This window comes from Sus scrofa, chromosome 14, assembly GCF_054392235.1.
Source record: "Sus scrofa isolate SSC_HxYL_T2T_F1_AM1 chromosome 14, Sscrofa_HxYL_maternal_Yorkshire_Landrace_v2.0, whole genome shotgun sequence".
Taxonomy (NCBI): domain Eukaryota; kingdom Metazoa; phylum Chordata; class Mammalia; order Artiodactyla; family Suidae; genus Sus; species Sus scrofa.
In genome coordinates this window covers 67,681,663-67,704,248 of record NC_139396.1, presented here as the reverse complement: position 1 = coordinate 67,704,248, position 22,586 = coordinate 67,681,663, and the positions used below count along the sequence as shown (strand labels likewise).

General features: G+C 40.6%; 1 protein-coding gene across 8 annotated transcripts in view; it reads right to left on the bottom strand.

Annotated features, from left to right (window-relative positions):
• The window catches only part of EWSR1 (EWS RNA binding protein 1), a 30,462-nt gene that overhangs the window by 5,150 nt on the left and 2,726 nt on the right, over window positions 1–22,586 (bottom strand). For 2 of the 8 annotated variants that reach the window (XM_005657339.4, XM_013990377.3), the window contains exons 2-12: window positions 20,834–20,870; window positions 20,640–20,691; window positions 18,475–18,598; window positions 18,030–18,047; window positions 12,634–12,820; window positions 10,426–10,593; window positions 6,380–6,591; window positions 5,281–5,461; window positions 2,445–2,482; window positions 1,898–1,930; window positions 1,447–1,565 (exon numbers count right to left, since the gene is read on the bottom strand). In XM_005657339.4, coding sequence (XP_005657396.1) covers window positions 1,447–1,565; window positions 1,898–1,930; window positions 2,445–2,482; window positions 5,281–5,461; window positions 6,380–6,591; window positions 10,426–10,593; window positions 12,634–12,820; window positions 18,030–18,047; window positions 18,475–18,598; window positions 20,640–20,691; window positions 20,834–20,870 — 1,169 coding nt within the window. The remainder of the gene's footprint in view (window positions 1–1,446; window positions 1,566–1,897; window positions 1,931–2,444; window positions 2,483–5,280; window positions 5,462–6,379; window positions 6,592–10,425; window positions 10,594–12,633; window positions 12,821–18,029; window positions 18,048–18,474; window positions 18,599–20,639; window positions 20,692–20,833; window positions 20,871–22,586) is intronic. The other 6 variants (XM_013990378.3, XM_005657340.4, XM_005657341.4 and 3 more) reach the window with 3 other exon arrangements.

Genomic DNA, 22,586 nt, shown 5'->3' with positions numbered 1-22,586 from the left:
TCCTTTAATCCACTGTGCCAGGCCAGTGATTGAATCTGCATCCTGGTGCTGCAGAGATGTTGCCAATCCCGTTGTGCCATGGTGGGAATGCCTAGAATTTCTGACTATATAAGGGTGTGTTGATGTATGTATTTGTACATACTCCCTCTAGGATCAAATAGTTCAGAATTCACCAATTCCATGTTTATAGTGACTTGATAGAACCTACCATGAATGACAATCAACTGTACATCCACTTGAGAAATTAGCACATCAGGAGACACAAGAATGTTCACTGGAGCATGGCTTATATACTGAAGAGAATACTAAGAGAATGTATGAATACATATATGTATATTTAAAGTATAGTTGATTTATAATGTTTTGATTGTGATTATTGCAACCTAAGCCCTGGCAACTGTGGCAACCCTGGATCCTTAACCCATTGTGTCAGGCCGAGGATCAAACCTGTGTCCCAGAGCTCCCAAGATGCCAATCCTGTGGCCAAACCTGTTATGTCACCGCAGGAACTCCATGAAATATTATAAAATGAAATACTGGATGTCCATACTTTTGAGATTCTGACTTAAGGACACACATACTAACCCTCAAAATCTGAGTTTTTCTTTCACATCTAATAATCCTACCATCATTCCAGTAGCTCAGACTGAAACAGCCACACCAGCCTCTTGCTGGCTGGGAAAGCTCCCCCTGCTTCACTATTTCCTTCATTATTCTGAAATTACTTCCCTGCTCTGAAAGGCTCTGTTCCTCATTTTATCCCTGCTCTTCTTGCTGTATTTATTTTCCTAACAATTACCATCAATGAACATAGTACAGCTATATTCCTTTTTACTATACATTCCTCACTATAAACTCCAAGGGTGCTTATGTGTTTGTTCCCAGTTTATTTCTAGAATAGTGCTGCCTTACAGTAGTGTTTAATAAATATTCTTCAAAATTATGTGCAACAGGAGTTCCCACTGTGGCTCAGTGGTTAACAAATCCGACTAGGGACCATGAGGTTGTGGGTTTGATCCCTGGCCTCCCTCAGTGGGTTAAGGATCTGGCGTTGCCGTGGGCTGTGGTGTAGGCCAGCAGCTACAGCTTCAATTGGACCCCTAGCCTGGGAACCTCCATATGCTGCAAGTGCAGCCCTGAAGACCCCCCCCCCCCGCAAAAAAAAAAGTGCAACAAAATATTACTGAGGGTACATGTATAAAATGAAGAAAAGGAATGGTAAAAAATTCAGGATGGGGGTGGGGAGAAGGGATAAAATTGAGAAGGGAAGACATACACCAGGTACTTCAAAAATGACTTTTTTTGTTGTTACTGTTATTTTAAGGAGCAAATCACAATATGGATGGCCCAAAAGGAAAAGTCAAACAACTCCAGAAACTCAAGTCAATTCTTTTATATTCTGTGGCTGGAAGATCTGCCAGATCACAAGGTTATGCTTTTACTTACCTTCACAACTCCACACTGCTTAAAGAAGTCCGCCAGATCATCTAGAGTCACATTGTCATTTAATCCTTGCACATAAATTGCACTGTTGTCAGAGTCTTCATCTGGATCTACAGGCGGGCCTTCCAGAGAAAAGTAGACAGAAGGAGTTATTGCCCTGTATCACAGAGGTTTATTAACCAACTGGTCACTACTGCCCACTGGTATTCACCACAAAGCTAAGAGAACTACCAACCATACTAACAAGGATGCCGAGGAACTTTTGGTTTACTCTTTTTACTCTGCTGTTTTTTAAGGTTATTATGAGTAGTAACTCAAGATAAAGGAAGCCCCAAACCATCTCTGACAGCAAGAATATCACAATGATCTACCAGGCTGCTGAACTTAAACCAGCACTTACTTTTGTGCTATGTGTTTATAACGCACAATGTAATATTCAGGAATTCAAAATTACCTAAATCAAGATCTGGTCCTTCATCCATGGGTCCTGCCAACCAGGAAAGATCATATAAAATATTATTAGTGCACGTCTTGCAAGCTACAAACCTTACAAACACACATAACTATCTACTATACCACCATTTGATGGGGCTTCATTAAATTCAAAATGACCCGCACTGCTAAAATGGAGCAGTGCCCCTTTAACATCTGTGAAAGGTTTGCTAGGGTTTGCTTTTAAACCATTAACCAAATACACTCGCAATGCTTATGTGCCAAATTAGTGTTAAATTTAAATCAATTTTTTTCCTCCAAATAAACCAAATTTAAAAAAATGTACTCTCCCCCATATTACAGAAGCAGTTGCTCAATACTTCAAGTTACCCTTTGTTTTGTAACCATAGGTTAACCTTATTACCCCTAAGACAATGCCGGCAGTACCCATTAGTCTCTTTTGTATAGATCATTTTTAAACCGCTTATGAAACTAACAAAAAATTATAGTTTTCTAAAAACTGACTGTATTTTTTTTAACACTATCCATGGTAATACTCAAAAACTTACCACCAGGCTTATTGAAGCCACCTCGCTCTCCAGCGCTGCTGGGGGGATAAACGAAGAAATGAAGGCCTTTCCCTTTAAAAGCCAGTACCGCTCTGAGCCTTGGGGGGGCTCGTGGGGAAGAAGGGCACTGGCTAACACATCTCCAAACAATGCATCTCTCTCATCTTGTCACTATGCCTTTCTTCAGGGCAGCTTGCTCAAATTTCCTTTATATACAACCTTGCTTGTCTGATTGTACACACCAGTGTGGTTGGCTCCTTTCATTTCGGGGGCTGGTATTAATAGTGCAATACATGGCAAATTGGGGGAAAAATACATCCCAAACACCCACCCCATCAGCTGAAAAACAGGGAAAGCTTGGTGTGGAGAGGAGTAGCAAGCTGGGGCAACTGCTGTGATGAACCTTTCCATGTTCATAAAGGTGCACCCTCACCTCTCCCAAGGGAGAGCCAAGTGAGGCCCTGGGCTTCCTAACAAGTCACAGTATAATAAAGCAGGAGACACCACAGTAAAGGCCTACAACACACACCAGAGGACGCATCCAGCAGATCTTCAGCATAAAGCCATACACTTCAGGGCACTAATGGGTTTAACAATCGCTGTGAAAGGAGAATGTACAACAAATACCAAGGCTTCACAGACTGGGGGTGCAACTTTATAGACATTTCAGTTGAGAACAATGACAATGGCAGTATAAAATCACTGCCTTATGTATTTAAAGGAAGGGGGAAGAGATACGAATCGGGCCTTTTTGGTTTTTCTTTAAAATTAAGTAAAATTAAATAAAGGCAGCTCCTCAGTGGGAGGCCCTGAGCTTTTTTCTAACCAGTATTGCACCTTTAATACCTGAATATACAATTTCAAGCTGTTGCATGCAGCTTTGTTTCCTTTTTAAAAGTACACACCATAAAATGTTCTCTCTCTTTAAACACAAAAGTTTACACTTTAATGTTACACAATTCTAGAGTATTATACCTCCTCTGGTTCATTACCAAACAACAAGTATGCAGTTACCAAAGTTACAGAAGGATTCCATTTATACAATGAATACATTTTGTTAAAAATATTCTATGTATATTTTTCCTCTCCATATGGACACCGTGTCTAGTCCCACTTTTCATTATGCTGCCGGCTGAGTACTGAGTACGGGTACTTTTTAAGTATTGAAGTGTATACAAGGCTCTCACTTTGTAACCTGTAGCATATAAATGCGACAAAGCATGTTAAAAAGTTTCCACGTTTAACAGCCAATGAAAATATCAAAATACTGAGGCAATGAAAAAGGGCATGTTAACAACATTGAGTGCCTTACCTGCAGAAGACACTGAAAACCATCACCACACCACAATAAAAAAAGAGGAGAGGGGAAGGCCCTTGTCCTGCCCCAAAGGATCCAACCGACTGCTTCACAGTCTGTTGAAAAACCTATGGGGAAAGCCATGATTTTTTCTATGGCTTCAGGAAAGACTTCTCCACCCACAAGGAGGGAACCCCTCTACTAACAAAGTAGTAAAATTAGTAGAATTATTACTTCTGAAGAATTAAGATGAATAAACTTGAAATTGGTTTTGTAATCGAAAAACACTAAGAATTCTAGGTGATTGGAGACGTGATGATAGTAATTTCAAGTGTCTACATCTATTTAAAACATCCATAAAGAAGTGAAACCTTTATAATGGAATGACATTCTTCATTTAATCAAAAGATTAAATTTACTTTTTACTAAGTTATTCATAAATTTTTCCATGTTGTAAAATGACTGTTTCTTCCAATAAAGATTTCACCAGACTTTTTAAGTTATGCAGAATATGCAAAGCAGTATTTTAAGCCAGTGTTGTTCAACAGTAAACAGATTTGCCAATATAAGAATTAAAGATCAATTTTTTAATGTATTTAATTTTGAAGTAACGTTTCTTAAAAAAGAGAAATTCTAGTTCAGTTTTTCCTTGAATCAACAGCAGCACCAACTCCAATTTATACTTATGTTAACATTCTGCATAACTTTTAAACTATTTATATAGGGACAGAACACACACAGAACTAAGCCTTCTGGATTATGTTAACCAACATCATACCTCACCTTCATCAAAGTATAGACACCAGAAAGGGAAGAGGGGGATGGGACAAGGGAGGGGAAGGGCAGGCACAGGTAGCAGGTTATGTTACTGATCTAAACAAAGTTTTCTAAACCAGATTGTGCCATCAATCAAAATGGTCAAACCGATTTAGACTTCTCAAAATCTCCAATGGGGAGAGTGATTCTATAAGTACATACATTACTCTGCAAAAAGTTATTGGAATTTTCTGTGTACCAGGTGCACCTCAGGCCATGGGTTCAAGGCTTATGGGACCAAGCTCTTCATCATTATGTTCAACAGTTCCAAGTACAAACAGAAGTTGGGGACAAACACTGTGGAAAACAGCTGCATTCCTTTTCTGCAGTATATACACCAGGTATTTCAAGACAACCATTCAGAGGCAATTAGTTAAAAACCTAGGGTTGTTAGAGAAGGGTTGTGTGTGTTCCATCCCAAGTCTATTACCCACAGAGGCTTTTGACCTCTGGAAACCATGAAGGGAACTGAAAGCTCTAGTTTCAAAACCATTCTTTGTTCTCCCCAACCCAACCAAGTAGACTGGCAGGGAAAAAAGCAAACTGCCACTTATATATATGCCACAGAGATGACATTTCCATGTTTTGGAAGATGGCTTGGGCTCATCAGATTATCCATGGAAATGCAGAAATAAATTTCTTATGTCTTTCAGTCCCTTCTTTCCATTGAAAATCCTATGGATGAAACAAAATTAGGTAAAAGGAGAAAAGGTTTGCTCTTACCCCATTCCACCGCGTCCTCCTCCCCGCCCACCTCTGCTCATGCCTCCACGATCAAATCCCCCTCTTCCCCTGCCCCGGTTATCAGGGCCACTCATGCTCCGGTTCTCTCCTGGTCCGGAAAATCCTCCAGACTCCTGCCCATAAACACCCATGCTACTGGGGTGGTCCTGTCGGAATGAACCTGAGGAAAGAGTCACATCTGTAAGCCATGGACCAGCACTTACACCACTGCCTGTTGCACTTTCTCCTGGACCATAGAAATCTCAATTGCAAGGCACTAACCAAGGCACCATCATCTTCTTTACACCTGATTAAGCACCCCAATCAGCAGGAACTTTTTTAGGTTCAACCATAAATGCTGGTTCATCAAGGCTTAAGTAACCTCATATAGTTAGTCTAGAATAAACCACTCCCGAACAAACAAACAAAAGGACTCTGGCCAACAGTTTAAAGGGTTCTGTATCCTCGGATGTCTCCAAAAACTTTAAACCATATTTAAGAGTTCACAAAAATAGACCCCGGTTTCTTGGGGGTTGCTAAGGGATAGTGTCCACCAAGTAGCACTGCTCATCTCATTGTTACAAATGAGACACAGTCATGGATGGAACTTAATTAAAGTAACAGTCCAGGTAGAGATTAAATTGTGAAGACAATTTTTTGGTTACTTCTTCACATAAATAAAACTAAGTATTCTGTGAGGACTTTTTCTTTTTTGCTTTATGCATATAAACAAAAAACAAAAACAAAACAGCATTTACTTGACTATCAAAACTGCTATTGTGTTCAAGAGCTAACTGCTCACTCCCTCTTAATGAGTTGGTGAGCAGGCTGTAAGAAATGCTGGCTTCACTCACTCTTTCCCAGAGAGAGCCGGGCTGGCAGCCTGAAACATTTTCTCTAGTCAGTTACAAATTCTTTTCTCTTTTTTTGTTAAGGCATACTAATGACAATTATATTAGAGAAAAGCCAGGATGTTAGCCAGGATATTATACCCTCAAGATGCATCCTGGAGTTCATACACAATAGTAAAGAGCATTTCCCTATTTCAGAAACTCCAAACATAATCATTCTCATTTTGTTTTCTCTCTTAGCAACTCACTCTGCTGCCCGTAGCTGCTGCTCTGTTGGCTATATTGACTTGGAGCCTGGCTGTAGGATCCAGTTTGGGGGGGGTAACTAGTGGGCGGCTGTTGCCCATAGCTGCTTTGTTGACCATAGCTACTCTGCTGTCCATAGCTGCTCGGCTGCCCATAGGTGTTCTGCTGGGAGTAACTGCTCTGATCATAACTAGTCGGCTGTGTAGAGGAATAGCTGAAAAAAAAAAAGAAAAAGAAAAAGGAGCTTGTTAAGAAGGTTTCCTAAATATGAGACATCTATAGCATGTGACAGAGAAACCCTTACAAATATAGTTACTTGCTATGTATCCACATGCCATATTGAATTTAAAACAAGCAAATCATAAAAGCTCTGAATGAGGTAGGGGATATTATTAAAAACAATCCGGAGTTCCCGTCGTGGTGCAGTGGTTAACGAATCTGACTAGGAACCATGAGGTTGTGGGTTCGATCCCTGGCCTCACCCAGTGGGTTAAGGATCTGGCGTTGCCGTGAGCTGTGGTGTAGATTGCAGACGCGGCTCGGATCCCGCATTGCTGTGGCTGTGGCGTAGGCCGGTGGCTACAGCTCGGATTCGACCCCTAGCCTGGGAACCTCCATATGCCGTGGGAGCGGCCCAAGAAATAGCAAAAAGACAAAAACAAACAAATCCATCTACAAAATGTACAACCATTAGAGTCTCCCCCTTTGTGCCTTGCTCTCATTAAAACAAGAGCTATTCTTGGAGTTCCCGTTGTGGCACAGCAGAAACAAATCCGACTAGGCACCGTGAGGTCACGGGTTTGATCCCTGGTCTCGTTCAGAGGGTTAAAAATTCAGCAGTGCCGTGAGCTGTGGTGTAGGTCACAGATGCAGCTCGGATCTGGCGTGGCCATGGCCAGCAGTTACAGCTCTGATTAGACCCCTAGCCTGAGAACCTCCATATGCCGTGGGTGCGGCCCTAAAAAAGCCAAAAAACCCAAACCCCAAACCAAAAAACCCCAATAGCTATCCTTAACCAAATTCAGGCCCATTTGGGAGTTCAAGTGGTACTAAGGGAAGAATATGCACATGTGCACCCAAGGAAGGTGGACCCAGGAAAAAGGCATTGAGATAAAGGAGGCAAAGTTAAGTGCGGCATTCAGTTCTAAGGCTGTCTCCAATAATTCCCTTGCGTGATAATTTCCCTGAAGGTACAAGGCCATCTGGTGTGTGTTTGTGTGGCCACTTGTCCCTTGAGAATAAGTCTAAGTTTCAAATGGCTACTGCACACAGTTTCAGTCAAACTTTCAGACAAGCCTGATCATCTATGAAATCTGGGCATTAATAAAGAAAAGATGGGGAGTTCCCGTCGTGGCGCAGTGGTTAATGAATCCGACTAGGAACCACGAGGTTGCGGGTTTGGTCCCTGTCCTTGCTCAGTGGGTTAACGATCCGGCGTTGCCGTGAGCTGTGGTGTAGGTTGCAGACGCGGCTCGGATCCCGCGTTGCTGTGGCTCTGTTGTAGGCCGGTGGCTACAGCTCGGATTCGACCCCTAGCCTGGGAACCTCCATATGCCGCAGGAGCGGCCCAAGAAATAGCAACAACAACAACAAAAAGACAAAAGACCAAAAAAAAAAAAGAAAAGAAAAGATGGGAATTTCCGTCGTGGTGCAGTGGTTAACGGGTCCGACTAGGAACCATGAGGTTGAGGGTTTGATCCCTGACCTTGCTCAGTGGGTTAAGAATCCGGCGTTGCCGTGAGCTGTGGTGTAGGTCACAGACGTGGGTTGGATCCCGAGGTGCTGTGGCTCTGGTGCGTAGGCGGGCGTCTACAGCTCCAATTAGACCCCTAGCCTGGGAACCTCCATATGCCACGAGTGCAGCCCTAGAAAAGGCAAAAAGAAAAAAAAAAAAAAAAAAAAAACAACCAAGAAAAGATGGGCCAGAGGACATTAGAATCATGGCAACTGTATGAAAGATGAATGTTAGACTGAGATTCATCATTACATATACCAACTACATGGCAGAGACACTAACCAAAAGTAAATTCTTACACAGAAATAAAGCTTAAGAGAACTAGTATTAAACTCTAGATGAATCATGGTAATAAAAAACAAGAAAGGAGGAGTTCCCGTCGTGGCGCAGTGGTTAATGAATCTGACTAGGAACCATGAGCTTGCGGGTTCGGTCCCTGCCCTTGCTCAGTGGGTTAACGATCCGGCGTTGCCGTGAGCTGTGGTGTAGGTTGCAGACGCGGCTCGGATCCTGCGTTGCTGTGGCTCTGGCGTAGGCCGGTGGCTACAGCTCCGATTCGACCTCTAGCCTGGGAACCTCCATATGCCGCAGGAGCGGCCCAAGAAACAGCAACAACAACAACAAAAAAAAGACAAAAAGACAAAAAAAAAAAAAAACAACAACAACAAAAAACAAAACAAGAAAGGAGAGCTCCTGTTGTGGCACAGTGAAAACAAACCTGATTAATATCCATGAGCTCTTGGGTATCTTGATCCCTGGCCTTGCTCAGTGGGTTAAGGATCTGGTGTTGCCGTGAGCTGTGGTGTAGGCTGCAGACGTGGCTCATATCCCGAGTTGCTGTGGCTATGGCGTAAGCCGGCAGCTGGAGCTCCTATTCGACCACTAGCCTGGGAACTTCCATACACAGCAGGTGTGGTCCTAAAAAGCAAAAACAAAAAACCCCCGACCCAGACAAAAAGACAACATATTTTACAATTCTAAGAACATTTAAACCAAGACTCGATCACTACCTCCCTCACCACAGCTGTAAGTATTCAAAAGCCTCTCTTCACACCAAGTGCACCAAGTGGCCAGATGAAATGCTCTCAGGCTTACAGGTGTGGGTGGGTCCTGGGGAGAACTGCTCAAGCCCTGCCCATTGCTGCTCCAAGCATACAGACACACTTACCCAGTCAGCTGTATTTGCTCCTAAACCTGTTTATGTCTGCTGCACTTTAATGCATAAACCAATGAAATGAGTACAAAAAAGGGAACTGTTAATTTTACCAAAGCTAAGTTGACACAATTCAGACAATTTACTTGAAAATCTGCATCAAATTAAATGTAAAACAACTTTATACAGAAACCAAAACTGGGAGTTCCCGTCATGGCTCAGTGGTTAACAAATCTGACTAGCATCCATAAGGACGCAGGTTTGATCCTTGGCCTTGCTCAGTGGGTTAAGGATCTGGTGTTGCTGTGAGCTGTGGTGTAGGTTGCAGATGTGGCTCAGATCCTGTGTTGTTGTGGCTGTGGTGTAGGCCAGCAGCTACAGCTCTGACTTGACTCCTAGCCTGGGAACCTCCATACGCCGGGAGTACGGCCCTAAATGGCAAAAAACCAAAAATCCTCCACCACAACCCCCCCAAAAAACCCAAACAAACCAAAATTGGTTTTTGTTGTAGCTGCTGGTGTGGTTAATAAAAGACAAAAATGCAGAACAAGGAAACCCTTAGTCAAAAGAAAAGGCCTAGGGAGTTCCCTGGCAGCTTAGTGAATTAAGGACCTGGCATTGCCACCACTGTGGTGTCAGTTCAATCCCTGGCCCAGGAACTTCTGCATGCCATGGGTGTAGCCAAAAGAAGAAAAAAAAAAAAAAAAAAAAAAAAAGAAAAGCCTTGGCCTAACCATTAAAAGACTGGTGCATGAATGAACCTCTGAGTTAAATTCAATATAAAATTATTAAGGTGAAGTTTCTTTTTCTAAAATAATGTCCTGCACTTTACCCAACTGTATTCGAGAAGGTGGCTTCCATGGTTCTGTTTACCTGCTTTCAAGTACTTGTCTCTCATCTGAATAAACTAAAAGAACAAAATTAAAAGAACGAACCTAAAGTGGTAAAAATGTTTTTGTATTCAGAGAGCAAAGTTTTTGGCTGTCAGAACCTAGGACTAAGATTTTAATCCACAATACATGGTCTGGTTTATCACTGGGAGAGTCAGATAATATATCTCACCTGAGGAAGCAGAAGCAGGCAGGTCAACAGCTTGAAAAAAATCTGTTTTTTTATTCTACTAGCTCATTGGCCACAAGAAGAAGAGTGAGAAGACTGACCTGGTAGGAGGGTAAGATGGTGGTGCTGTGACTGGCTGCATGGGGTAGCTCCCAGGAACTTGGGGATAACTGTAGTTACTCTGTCCATATCCTAGGCTGGGCTGGTTGTAACCCCCTGTGCTAGATTGAGGTTGACTAGTCTCAGCGGGTTTGTTACCATCCTGTGGTCTAAAAGGGGAAATAAAAAAGTGAAGACTTTTTTCTCAACCACAAAACTCTTGGATAAGAACACTACAATCTATGAGCAATAAGGAATGTTAGAATTGAGTCTGGAAAATAAATACAATTGTAAAATAAATACATCAAACCCACTGTTGGTCCAACTGTTTCCGCTGGAAGAGAACGCTAAAGATGGGGGAGAATTAATCACATCCACAGAAAAGACATTAACACGCTCCATTTATTCCATTATCAATAACTATAGAAAGTAGTTACAGTATTATGTGCTGTCAATTTAAGAGATCTGGGAGAGGAGGAGGTTTGTTCAGGAAGAAAATGCCTTTTCTCAAAAAAAGACTGTCAGGGACAAACAAACTTACGACGAACAAAACAAAAAACTTAATGCAAACTTTAGGCTAGAATAACATTTGTTTAAGTCCATGGCATGTACAAGCTTGGATGATCTGTGGGTCAGTTTCTCATTTATGAAGAACAGACCAAAAAAAAAAAAAAAAAAAAAAACATTTCCTAACTTGAACTTCTATACATTAATCTAAATTTGCCTTGAGGTCTCCATAATGGAAATAGCAGGGACACACACACAGAGAGGCAGACAGACTAACACACACTCTCCTCTCATGCTCAGATGAACTGAAAGACATCCTAGTTAAGTGACAAAAATCAACTTTAATCCCAAGGAGAAAACCAAGGTTTCTGTTACCCCCTAGCCCTAACAGTTTGTAACAGGGTTGTAGCAAGTGAACTTGAGCTATTTTAAACAAAGTCCAAGAGTCAGCAAGTAGACCAGAGAGGATGTGGAAGTACTGGTTTTTCCAAAGAGCTGAAATGGTCACAAGCCCCCTCTTTCCAGTGGAAGAGTAGCTGTCACTGATCATGAGACAGACAATTGTTTTAAAGTGTTAAGGATTGAAAAATTAAGCAAAAGGAACCAAAAGGGATGATTTATTCAGACCAATTAATATATTACCCACCCCCACCCCAGCTATGGCTTGGATTTACTGTTGCAATGGAGTATCAAATGGGACTTCAACCATAGGAGAACATGCTAGGTCCACCGAATTGGGGCCGTACAGGAATCAGTGTAACACTCACCATTGCATAGGATGTCTAGCAGATGTAAACTACTAAATTCACTCTGATTACCCACAGTGCATTTCAGAAGTAATCTCATGAGTGTCTGCCAGAGCTAATTTCTTACCTCTACAGTAGACAAAATCTAGGTTACAAGTTGATCTCTTGTAACCAGATTCAATGTTTCTTTGAAGACTATACGGAGAAGACATCTAAGTGCACTGCTTAAATATGTAAAATCTTCTGTTAAGGAATAATTAATACTGTTTACCTGCTCATCAGTCATGGAGTTATGAACTTTGTTGCTCAAAACAGTCACCCTATAGCACAGCAGGGCGCCTAGTTAAGAATTTATAAATATTTGTCTGTGATATTTGGATTACCAAAGCCAATATGTAATACAGAGAAAATCATGTCAACTCCTTAAAGGTGAGACATTAGTGTTTAACAACTGGATACGGAGAGACTCTTTACTGTCAGCAACAGGATCCTGTAACTATTTCTTGAAACATATGATGCTACTACCTCCACCCCAACTGTGAACTACAGTGTTTTTCACAGAGAAAGCCGTTAACCATTTACAGGGTCAATGAAACCAAAGGTAAAGGCATCTAAGTACAATTCTATCGGCTGTTCTACGGTGAGGAAACCACACAATTTTCTTCTGGGTTTAGCAAAGGAAACACAATAGCCTCCTCCTATTGAAGGGTTCACTCTTCTGAAACCTGTAGACGACCTGGTTGGTAACATTCCTCATTCTGGCCCCTGGATGGCACCATTTCTCTACTAAGTGAAGCATATAATGTGTCTGCGGTGTGACTCAAAAACAGTTAATATCTAAGTATACGAATAAGCATTAATAAGGAACCATGGATTCTCTCAGTGTGCAGGGTAGCTTTTCTCCTGAAAGCCTGAGGCTGTTACACGTAGCGTTATGAGTAGATGAGGGGGCCTTACCTTGCAGGTGCGGTGGCTGCCGGCTGCTGCCCATAAGCTGGGTAAGCAGGCTGAGTGCCATATGCAGACTGAGCTGCATAGGAGGCCTGGGTGGTAGTGACCGTAGCAGTGGTGGTATCATAAGCACCAGTGCCATACCCCTGGACAGGCTGACTGTATGCCTGGGGGGCAGTTGGAGTAGAATATCCTAGAACAAAGGAGAGCTCCATCAGATACTTGGCTTCTCAGGGATCTGCCTAGACACTCGTTAACAGAACAATTTGTAAACCACCTACTTTCAATGATCATATTTAACCCCTTTACATATTTCCCCTTCAGTAAAAGTAGTAACAAACCAATATTTAAGGCCTAAGTTCTCTGAAAACACTCAGTTCTCAGCAAAGCACTCTTTTGCTTTAAACCACACCTAACCGAGAGGAGAGAGTAGGCCATACAAAAGTGCTGGTATAGACAAAAAGGACCCCCTTTTGCCCCCCACCCCCGAAAAGAGTCAATAAGAGACAAGTCTGTTTTCAATGATTCTATACTGATTTTTTGTTGTTGTTGTTGTTTTGTCTTTTTGCCATTTCTTGGGCCACTCCTATGGCATATGGAAGTTCCCAGGCTAGGGGTCGAATCAGAGCTGTAGCCAACGGTCTACGCCAGAGCCACAGCAACGAGGGATCCAAGCTGCATCTGTAACCTACAGCAAAGCTCACAGCAATGCTGGATCCTTAACCCACTGAGCAAGGCCAGGGATCAAACCCGCAACCTCATGGTTCCTAGTCGGATTGGTTAACCTCTGTGCCACGATGGGAATGCCGATTCTATACTGGTTTTGCTAGCAGGCCTTAACTAGTTTTTCAACAAACTACTTAAGTACTCCAAAACCTCTCCAATAGGAATAAAATGTCCCAGAAAAGGAGGTAAAAGGCAAATGACACAGCATCTTAAAGTATCTACAAAATAATGATCCAGGTACCAGATTTTAGCATTAAAATCTATCATTTGGAATTATCTGCTTTCAGTCCTAAGCATCACGGGTAGTTCATGTTTAAGAAAATTGGAAATTGCAGAGAACTTGTGTTTAATTTTCTGTGAGATGCTAACAATTGTTTAAACGCTCTGAGAACTGCTAATTCTGTTAGCAGATTTAATAACTGTTTCAGGTAACAAACAACTAAGAAAGAAAATGCCTGTTACCAGCCCTAAGATTTGAAATGGCACATAATAATAAAGATAATAGTACAAATTATACTGGTTTACATATATAAGACCAACAAAGGTTATCCCGAAATTTTTTTTTTTTTTGCTTTTTAGGGCCGCACCTGCAGCATATGGAGGTTCTCAGGCTAGGGGTTGAATCAAGAACTTCAGCTGCCAGTCTATATCACAGCCACAGCAGCAACATGGGATCTGAGCCACGTCTGTGACCTACACCACAGCTCATGGCAACACTGGATCCTTAACCCACTGAGGCCAGGGATTAAAAGTGGACTGAACCCGCATCCTCATGGGTATTAATCGGGTTCTTTACCATTGAGCCACAACGGGCACTCCCTAAATTTTTTAATAAATTCCCAAAGTAAACCTCGATAAATGTCTTTCACGTGATAGAATCATTTGAGATTCTAGACTAGTCTCAAATTACCCACCCCCATTTCTCTCTTATTTACTTACAATAAGCAAATGAGTCTTTTCCCTGTTCACCTGTTCAGCAATACCAGAGGTGGACTCCATAGCCCTCTTGTTATTTCCCTAGCCAAGTGTTACAGACCTGCCCTCAGACACGAAGCTAGATTCTCTCCCTAGCTCCTGCCTCTGTCAGACCAGGCAGAATCCATGCCTTTTCACCTGGAACTTGGGCTTGGAGTGTGACAAAAACAAAACAACTCCCAAACCTGTGACTCCTAACTTGAGTCCCTGTCATCTAAGAGGTATTATAACCTTTCCTCCCTCCTCCCTCATGGTCAATGAGCACAAGTTGAGACATGCAATAAAAAGTTGGGTCTAGCCGTCAGCATACATGTCCATCAAAGAAAAATCCTAATCTCACTCAAGTAAAAAAAGAGTTTCAGTACTTAAAACAAAATCATGAATTATTATTGCTCATTTTAGTTAAGATTTAGGGCCTCAACATTAAAACTTCAGTTAGAATAAAGTATCCTCACTATACTCAACAAATTACTGGCCAAAAACAAATATCAACTTCCCTCTGTACAATCTATTTTTCTGGCTGCACTCAGGGAATGCGGAAGTTTCTGGGCTGGGGACTGAACCCAAGCTGCAGTTACGGAGAGATCTTTAACCTGTTGTGCCACAAGGAAACTGTCCCCTTTGTTGAATCTAAAATGTCACCTTTTGTAGCACAGACCATACTTTCTTCTCCATCCCAAACATTTTAGGAAAACTGTGAAATTAATTATACACAAAGACACCAATTTCCTTCTCAAACCTGTTGGGTTGAAACATAAATGAAAGCATATTTCATAAAACAGGGAGCCCCAAGCAATGGAAGTTTTTTGAGTTGGCATGGTATTCATCTGAATTGTTTATTTAGTTTATAAGTTCTTTGCAAAGTCCTTAATGTCAACCATATAAAGCACTCATTTATTTAAATTTAACTGGAATCTAGTCTACCCACCCTATTACTCCTACAAAGATTTTTTTCCCTACATAATAGGCCACCTATAAGATGTACAAGACTAAAAAAAAAAAAAAAAAAAAAACCAAAACTTAATAAGGGAACTCATAAAAATACTCAGCAACAAAGCCTTGTAGTGCTATACAGCAAGAGATTCAGTTAATAATATTTTAATTAATTGTAGTACCCATTAAGCAGCCAAGCAAAATGAGCAAAAATTAACAGGGCAGAATGATTTAATTACAATTAAAAAAAGACCAAAAGCAAAAAGACAACACACCTACTGTGTTGATAAATTCAAGGAAAAAGGTACTAAGAAACATCACACAAACCAACTAAAATTTTTACTCAACCTGAATAGCAAAAACTCATTCTAAAAGCTTAACGAACTGAGCTTTGTATAGTCTCCTTCTCACGAAGTGTAATTTCAAAATATTCTAAAATAGTCTTTTTATATATGTCTTCCAATAATTATCCAATAACCTTTTTTTCTCTTTCTTTGCTTTTTAGGGCTGCACTTGTGGTATATTTAAGTTCCCAGAGTAGTGGTCAAATTGGAACTGCGGCTGCCAGCCTATGCCACAGCAACAGCCATGCAGGATCTAAGCCACATCTGCAACCTATACCACAGCTCACAGCAATGACAGATCCTTAACCCAAAGAGAAAGGCCAGGGGTCGAACCCACATCCTCACGGATACTAGCCAGGTTTGTTCCCGCTGAGCCACAATGGGAATCCTCCAATAAATTTTATATGTAAAGACAGTGTGAAATAAAGAAAAAATTACTAACTGCTCTTGAACCTACTCTTACTATTAAGTCCTACGTAGTCTGGTTCAGCCCCAATTTGCTCACCAGGTTTAATATTAGTTTCTATATTCCAAAAGTTCATGAGAGAATTAGGGGAGCTATGAAGGGTCCTCCATAAACTATAAAGTCTCTATTAACATTCCTTATTAAGTACAATTTCTTGCTCATCCAAACTACCAGTTTCTGTACTAGAATGTCCTACACTTTTTGTGACCAGTCATGATGGGACTTTTTCAATGACAAAGCGAATAGATGGCTCTATAGAACTTAGAAAACGGTTTCCTACAAATGACTTTATCACGTTACTATAAAAATGATCCAAAGACTAGACTTAAGCTGTTTTATTTAATTTGAGATACTTTTTTAAATGGGTTAAGGTGGTCAAAAAGATACAAAACTTCATTATAAATCAGTCCTGGGGACGTAATGCACAGCAAGGTGACTACAGTTAACCATACTGCATTGTACAGAGTTGCTAAGAGAGTAGATCTTAAGTTCTCATCAAAAGGATGATGCATGGTGATTCATGTTAACTAGACTTATTATGGAGATCATTTCACAATATACACACAGAATCATTATGTTTTACACCTGAAACTAATGTTACATGTCCATTACATCTCATTAAAGATTTAACAGCTTCACTATGTAAAGTTTATCTCACAATTTCAAAATTCTGTGCTGAAAATACAAACCCTTTAATTTCAGTTCCAGCTTTTTCTATAGTTGCCAACTAACACTCATAGAATGTTTAAACATTTCCCAACCTATTCAATAATATGCATTAATTAGGTAGATTAGGAAGTACTTCCCATCAAATGAAAGACGCCACGCAAAAGATAAATTACAGATGTTTCTCCCTATCAATGACTTTAATAAAAGGTTTTACATCCTTAAGACTTTTGTATCAAGTACTTTTTTTTTTTTTTCTTTTTTTGCCTCTTAGGTCCGCACCTGTGCCATATGGAGGTTCCCAGGCTAGGGGTTGAAACAGAGCTATAGCCGCTGGCCTACGCCAAAGCCACAGCAAGGTGGGATCTGAGCCTCATCTGCTACCTACACCACAGCTCACGGCAATGCCGGATCCTTAACCCACTGAACGAGGCCAGGGATCAAATCCGCAAACCACATGGTTCCTAGTAGGATTTGTTTCTGCTGAGCCACGATGGGAACTCCTAAATATTTTAACAATGATAATGATGACGATGTTAGGAGTAGGTGGCGGGGAGAAGTAAGGATTCTGAATGTTACATAGCCCTGAACCTAAAAAAAGTTATGTAAAAATTGTGAATTTCCCGTATACTGCAGCTGGATAAGGATCTGGCAGTGCCATAGTTATAGCACAGGCTGAAACTGCAGCACAGGTCCAATGCCTGCCCTGGGAACTTTCACATGTCACAACTGCAGCCAAAAAGTTACATAAAATTTTCACACACTCCACTTCAACCCCAGTATTAGGATAAAGTTTATTCTAATTCTTAGTTTTTTCTTTTTTTTTTTTAAAGCTCCCTGAAATGTTTTTATATATATTTAAGACATACTATGGATTAAAAGAATCAACACTGAGAAAATAAAATGTGTCTGGACCGAAACATTTACAGACAAACATAATACATGCAGGGTGGCAATCTGTTCCTCTAAATAAATCTAATCATGCAATCTATCCTTCAGGGAATAGGGGAGTAATCATCTGAAATACCTTTGGGAAAGTGAACAACTATTGTTAGGGCCTGACACAAAATAATGTAAAATAAAACAAAGCAAAACCTTTCCCAAAATCACATAAAGAAAAAAGGACATGGATCTGCAAATGGCACCTAAAGCAGTTTTCCATTAGCACCTTGTTGTGTGTGATGTTAGAATATTTGAGGGTTAAACAAATGAAAACACCTAAATAATTAACATTACAGGGTTAGACAAGATGGAAAGCATTTCCCATGCAAGAATGAGCAGGATAGTCAAACCTGTACTGGTCCCTTCTACTGTGGAAAGCACAAAACAAAAAAGTAGAGGGCACACTATCAGATGAAGCAAACAGATGGGAAAATTGGTTTGATTTTTAAGCAGCTCAGTTTAAGAAAGCTCATTCTTTCCCAGCACTAGCATTAGCACAATCTTTTATATATTCTTCATTATGTTGTGAGATTATTCAATACACTGTATAAAACAGTTAGAAGGAAAAGATCTTTTTTCCCTTGGACTCTATCCCACCCACATTCTATTAGAGATCCCCCAAGGTAAAAGAAAAGGAAAAAAAAAAAAAAACGAAAAACCCCAACCCCACTCCTCTTAATAAAGGATTCCCAGATGCCAGGGTATTGATCAGAATATATACCCCAAAGCACAAGTAACAAGCTTTTAAGCAAACACCCTAGCTAACATGGTCCAAAAGTCTCTCCAGAGTCTTACCAGTGGGAGGCTGTCCATAAGAAGTTGCATAGGCAGTCTGCCCATAGGTCGCAGTGGTCTGAGCCTGCGTATAGCTGACATCAGTGGGCTGTCCATAAGTTCCATAACTTTGTTGCCCATACGCCTGCTCAAAGAAAAAAGGATTCAAGAACTTCATACAGGGAGTTCCTTAGCAGATTCCGCTGTGGCTTAGCAGATTAAGAACCCAACACAGCGTCTGTGAGGACACAGACACAGGTTTGATACCTGGCCTCGCTGAGGATCTGGTGTTGCTGCAAGCTGCAGCTCCAACTCGACCCCTAGCCTGGGAACTTCCATTATGCCTCATGTGTGGCTGTAAAAAACAAAACAAACCAAAAAACAAAAAACAAAACAAACCAAAAAAAACCCCCCCCAAAAAAATCAAAAAAGAAACTTCATACAGGAACCTTGCATCTTAGCAATAAAATGGAACTGACTTACTTCTAAGTTCCTAACCTGGAAAACCAAAGTCAAAAATACGCTTTCTGGAGTTCCCGTCGTGGCGCAGTGGTTAATGAATCCGACTAGGAACCATGAGGTCGCGGGTTCGGTCCCTGCCCTTGCTCAGTGGGTTAACGATCCGGCGTTGCCGTGAGCTGTGGTGTAGGTTGCAGACGCGGCTCGGATCCTGCGTTGCTGTGGCTCTGGCGTAGGCCGGTGGCTATAGCTCCGATTCAACCCCTGTCCTGGGAACCTCCATATGCCGCGGAAGCGGCCCAAGAGATAGCAACAACAACAACAACAACAGACAAAAGACAAAAAAAAAAAAAAAACGCTTTCTAATAAAAAAAGATTTAAAAAAAAAAAAAAAGACAAATGGAGTTCCCACTGTGGCACAGGGAGACAGGCAGTGTCTCTCTAGAGTGCAGAGATGCAGGTTTGATCCCCAGCCTGGCACAGTGCATTAAGGACCAGCATTGCTGCAGCTGCAGTGTCAGTCACAACTGCAACGTGGATCTGATCCCTTGCCCAGAAACTCCATATGCCACAGGGTGGCCAAAAAAAGAAAAAAAAAAAAACAAAAAAAAAAAAACAAAAAAAACCCCGAAACGACAAATAATAACTGTCATGAATGTTCATTTCTCCTTATCCAATCCACTCATATTTTCATGACCTACAAAAAAGTTCCTGAAATAATTAGGCAAAATCTCAATTTAATGATTCAGATTAACAAGATGCACTCAAATGATGAGCAAGAGGGAAGAGGTGTATAATCGCCAATACTTAGTGTAGCAAAGTCATAGCAAATGGAAACAAGTGCTAGGAAGACAAAATGAACAAAGAGAAAGAAAATGAAACTGGGGCTAAAAATCTGTCAGTTTTGAAAACTAGATTTTCAGCATGAAACAAAGATTTAAAAATTATCACACCACTTCAAAGAAAATAAACAAGAACACTGCATGTCTCCTTAAGGTCAGTGCAGCAAGAATAATGTCTTTTGAACTTGGACATCTTAATACTTAAAACCTGGCAAGGAATGAGCTGTTCTTTCAGATATTAGCAAGATCACATTCTAAATCTGAATGACTAGTTATGTAAGATCTGCCAGAGACCACATTCTGCCTGTCCTAGAATGTTTCCATGGCAGAGCTAGTAGTATCCATTTTATGCCACAGACCATTTTAAAATTTGAGATGCTCTTGAGAACACTAGGTTGCTAATTTCTAGTTAATGTTGACCCAGGCTTTAAAACACAGACTCATGTATAGAAAGAGCTCAGAAACCATATATAGTTAGGCAGCCATAGAGCTGACCCATTACTTACTGGTGAATGCTGTAATATCTACACACTGCAACTTTTTCATCTGCAAAATGTCTTAATATCACCTCCCTTTGCTGAACTGCTATATGATTAAGTTAAATAAATTTAAACATTATAAAATATGCAAAAGGAACAAGCATGGAGTGAGGCACCTAACTTGAGAAATAGTACTAGAAAGGAAAGGAAAGCTAGCAACTCCCAGTTTGAGGTTGGTTTCATTTACAATGACACTCCCACTGTGAAAGTTTAAATACCTGTGTATTTTATGATCACAAGCATATTACACTTTTCTTAAATTTTCTGAAAAAGATCCATGTTAGCTATTGCTTTAATATTTAACTTGGGTATGCAGCCACATGTAAGTAATTATTTTAAAGATTACCTGGGTGGTCTGTGCATATCCTTGAGTGGGCTGGGCGGTGTAAGCACTGTAACTGTAAGAGAAATTATATGCGTGAACTGAATACAGAACATCCAGGTCCCATCACCAAATTCTATACAACTACAGGAGGTTCTGTACTTTAAAAAAAAAGTAACCAATCACATCCAAAGTACTGTTGTGAAAATGTGACTTACCCCTGCTGGGCTGCAGCTTGGCTGTAGGTACTGTAATCTAGAGAAAGCAAGGAAAGAAAATAGTGTGAAGCCAGTATTTACAAGGAGAAAGGAAGGGGGGGGATTCAGGTGGCAGGAAGATTAATTTTTTTTTAAATCAGCTATAATGGAAAAAAATAAAAATCATTAAATGAAAATTAAAAAAAAAAATTTTAGGGCTGCACCCATGGCATATGAAGTTTCCAGGCTAGATAGGGGTTGAATCAAAGCTACAGTTGCTGGCCTATGCCACAGCCACACCAATGCAGTATAGGAGCCACAACTACAACCTACATCACAGCTCATGAAAACGCCGGATTCTTATTGAGGCTAGGGATCAAACCTGCCTCCTCATGGATACTAGCTGGATTCATTAGCGCTGAGCCACGACAGGAACTCCAAGGTGAATTTTTTAAACTGAGAGGTATTATAGGATAACACAGGACCAAATGAGCACCTCTCATCTCTCAACACCAAACCAAAAAATAAGTCTAAGCCAGTTAAACTCAGAATATTTGAATACAGTGCCAGCTAATGAGGTTAAGATCAGCTGATTTGGTAAAGATACTTTGCATGTTCCCATGATCACAAACCTCCTTTAACCGCAGGCTGTCATTTCAAATACATGATCATGTTAAGACGAGCAGAACAAGATAAACCCCAAAGGCTCTGAAACTTTACCTTCATATAAAAAGGAGGCACGCAACAAATAACAATATTTAACATCAAAATGATTACACCAGTAGCTGCATCTTCTTAAAAAATAATTTTGTTTTTTTAAAATCATTCCCTCACTTTAGGAAGTTAGACCAACCATAATTCCCTAGGAGGACTATGGAATAAATGGCAGAAAATAAGAGGCCAGTCATCTCAATCCAGTGTTCTAAAGATTTTGCTGACTGCATCAGGGTTACATCTGTAGAATAACTCAAAAACTAGACATATTTTAAGTCCCAGTGAAGCAGAGTTAAGGCAGATTTATGGTAAATCCTTGGGGGAATAATTTGATTTTACGTAACATCAACTTAAAAAAATAATTCCAGGAATTCCTGTGTGGCTCAGTGGAACAAACCCAACTAGTAACCATGAGGATGCGGGTTAAAGGATCCAGACTTGCTGTAGCAGTGGCATAGGCCAACAGCTGTAGCTCTGTTCGACCCCTAACCTGGGAACTTCCACATGCATGGGATGCAGCCCTAAAGAGCAAAAAATAAAAAAAAATTTTAAATTCCAACTTAAAAAAAAAAAACCCCACACAATTTTTCTTCCCCATCCTAAGTAAAACCTTCCTACAATTCTTCTTTTCCTAAGAAATTTACAAGCAAAAAAAGGACTGAAAAAAATAATTTCACCCTCTGATCCAGAGGTGTCTACAAATAGTGGAAAAAAAAATATATAAGCTAAGTTTTCATGACACTGCTGAATTAAATATACGTGTGTACACACACACACTTTAAAGAGATTAAAAAATAATTACTTTTAGAATCCTGCCAATTCTTTGCTCTTCCCAAAGAACTATGGATCTTCACGTTAAACATGAAGGCAGCCCAAAAGGTCCTTTTCTTTTCTCATTAGGAAGTAGTCCCTCATCTGAAAGCAACAGCTGACAGCTCTTCATAGAGGGGTTTCTACTCTCACTCTTTCCAAAGCCTGTCTCACAGTTCACCTTGCCTGGCCCTGGAGCATTTTGCCAAATCCATCTCTTTATGTTGGCTCATCGTTCACCTCCCTACAC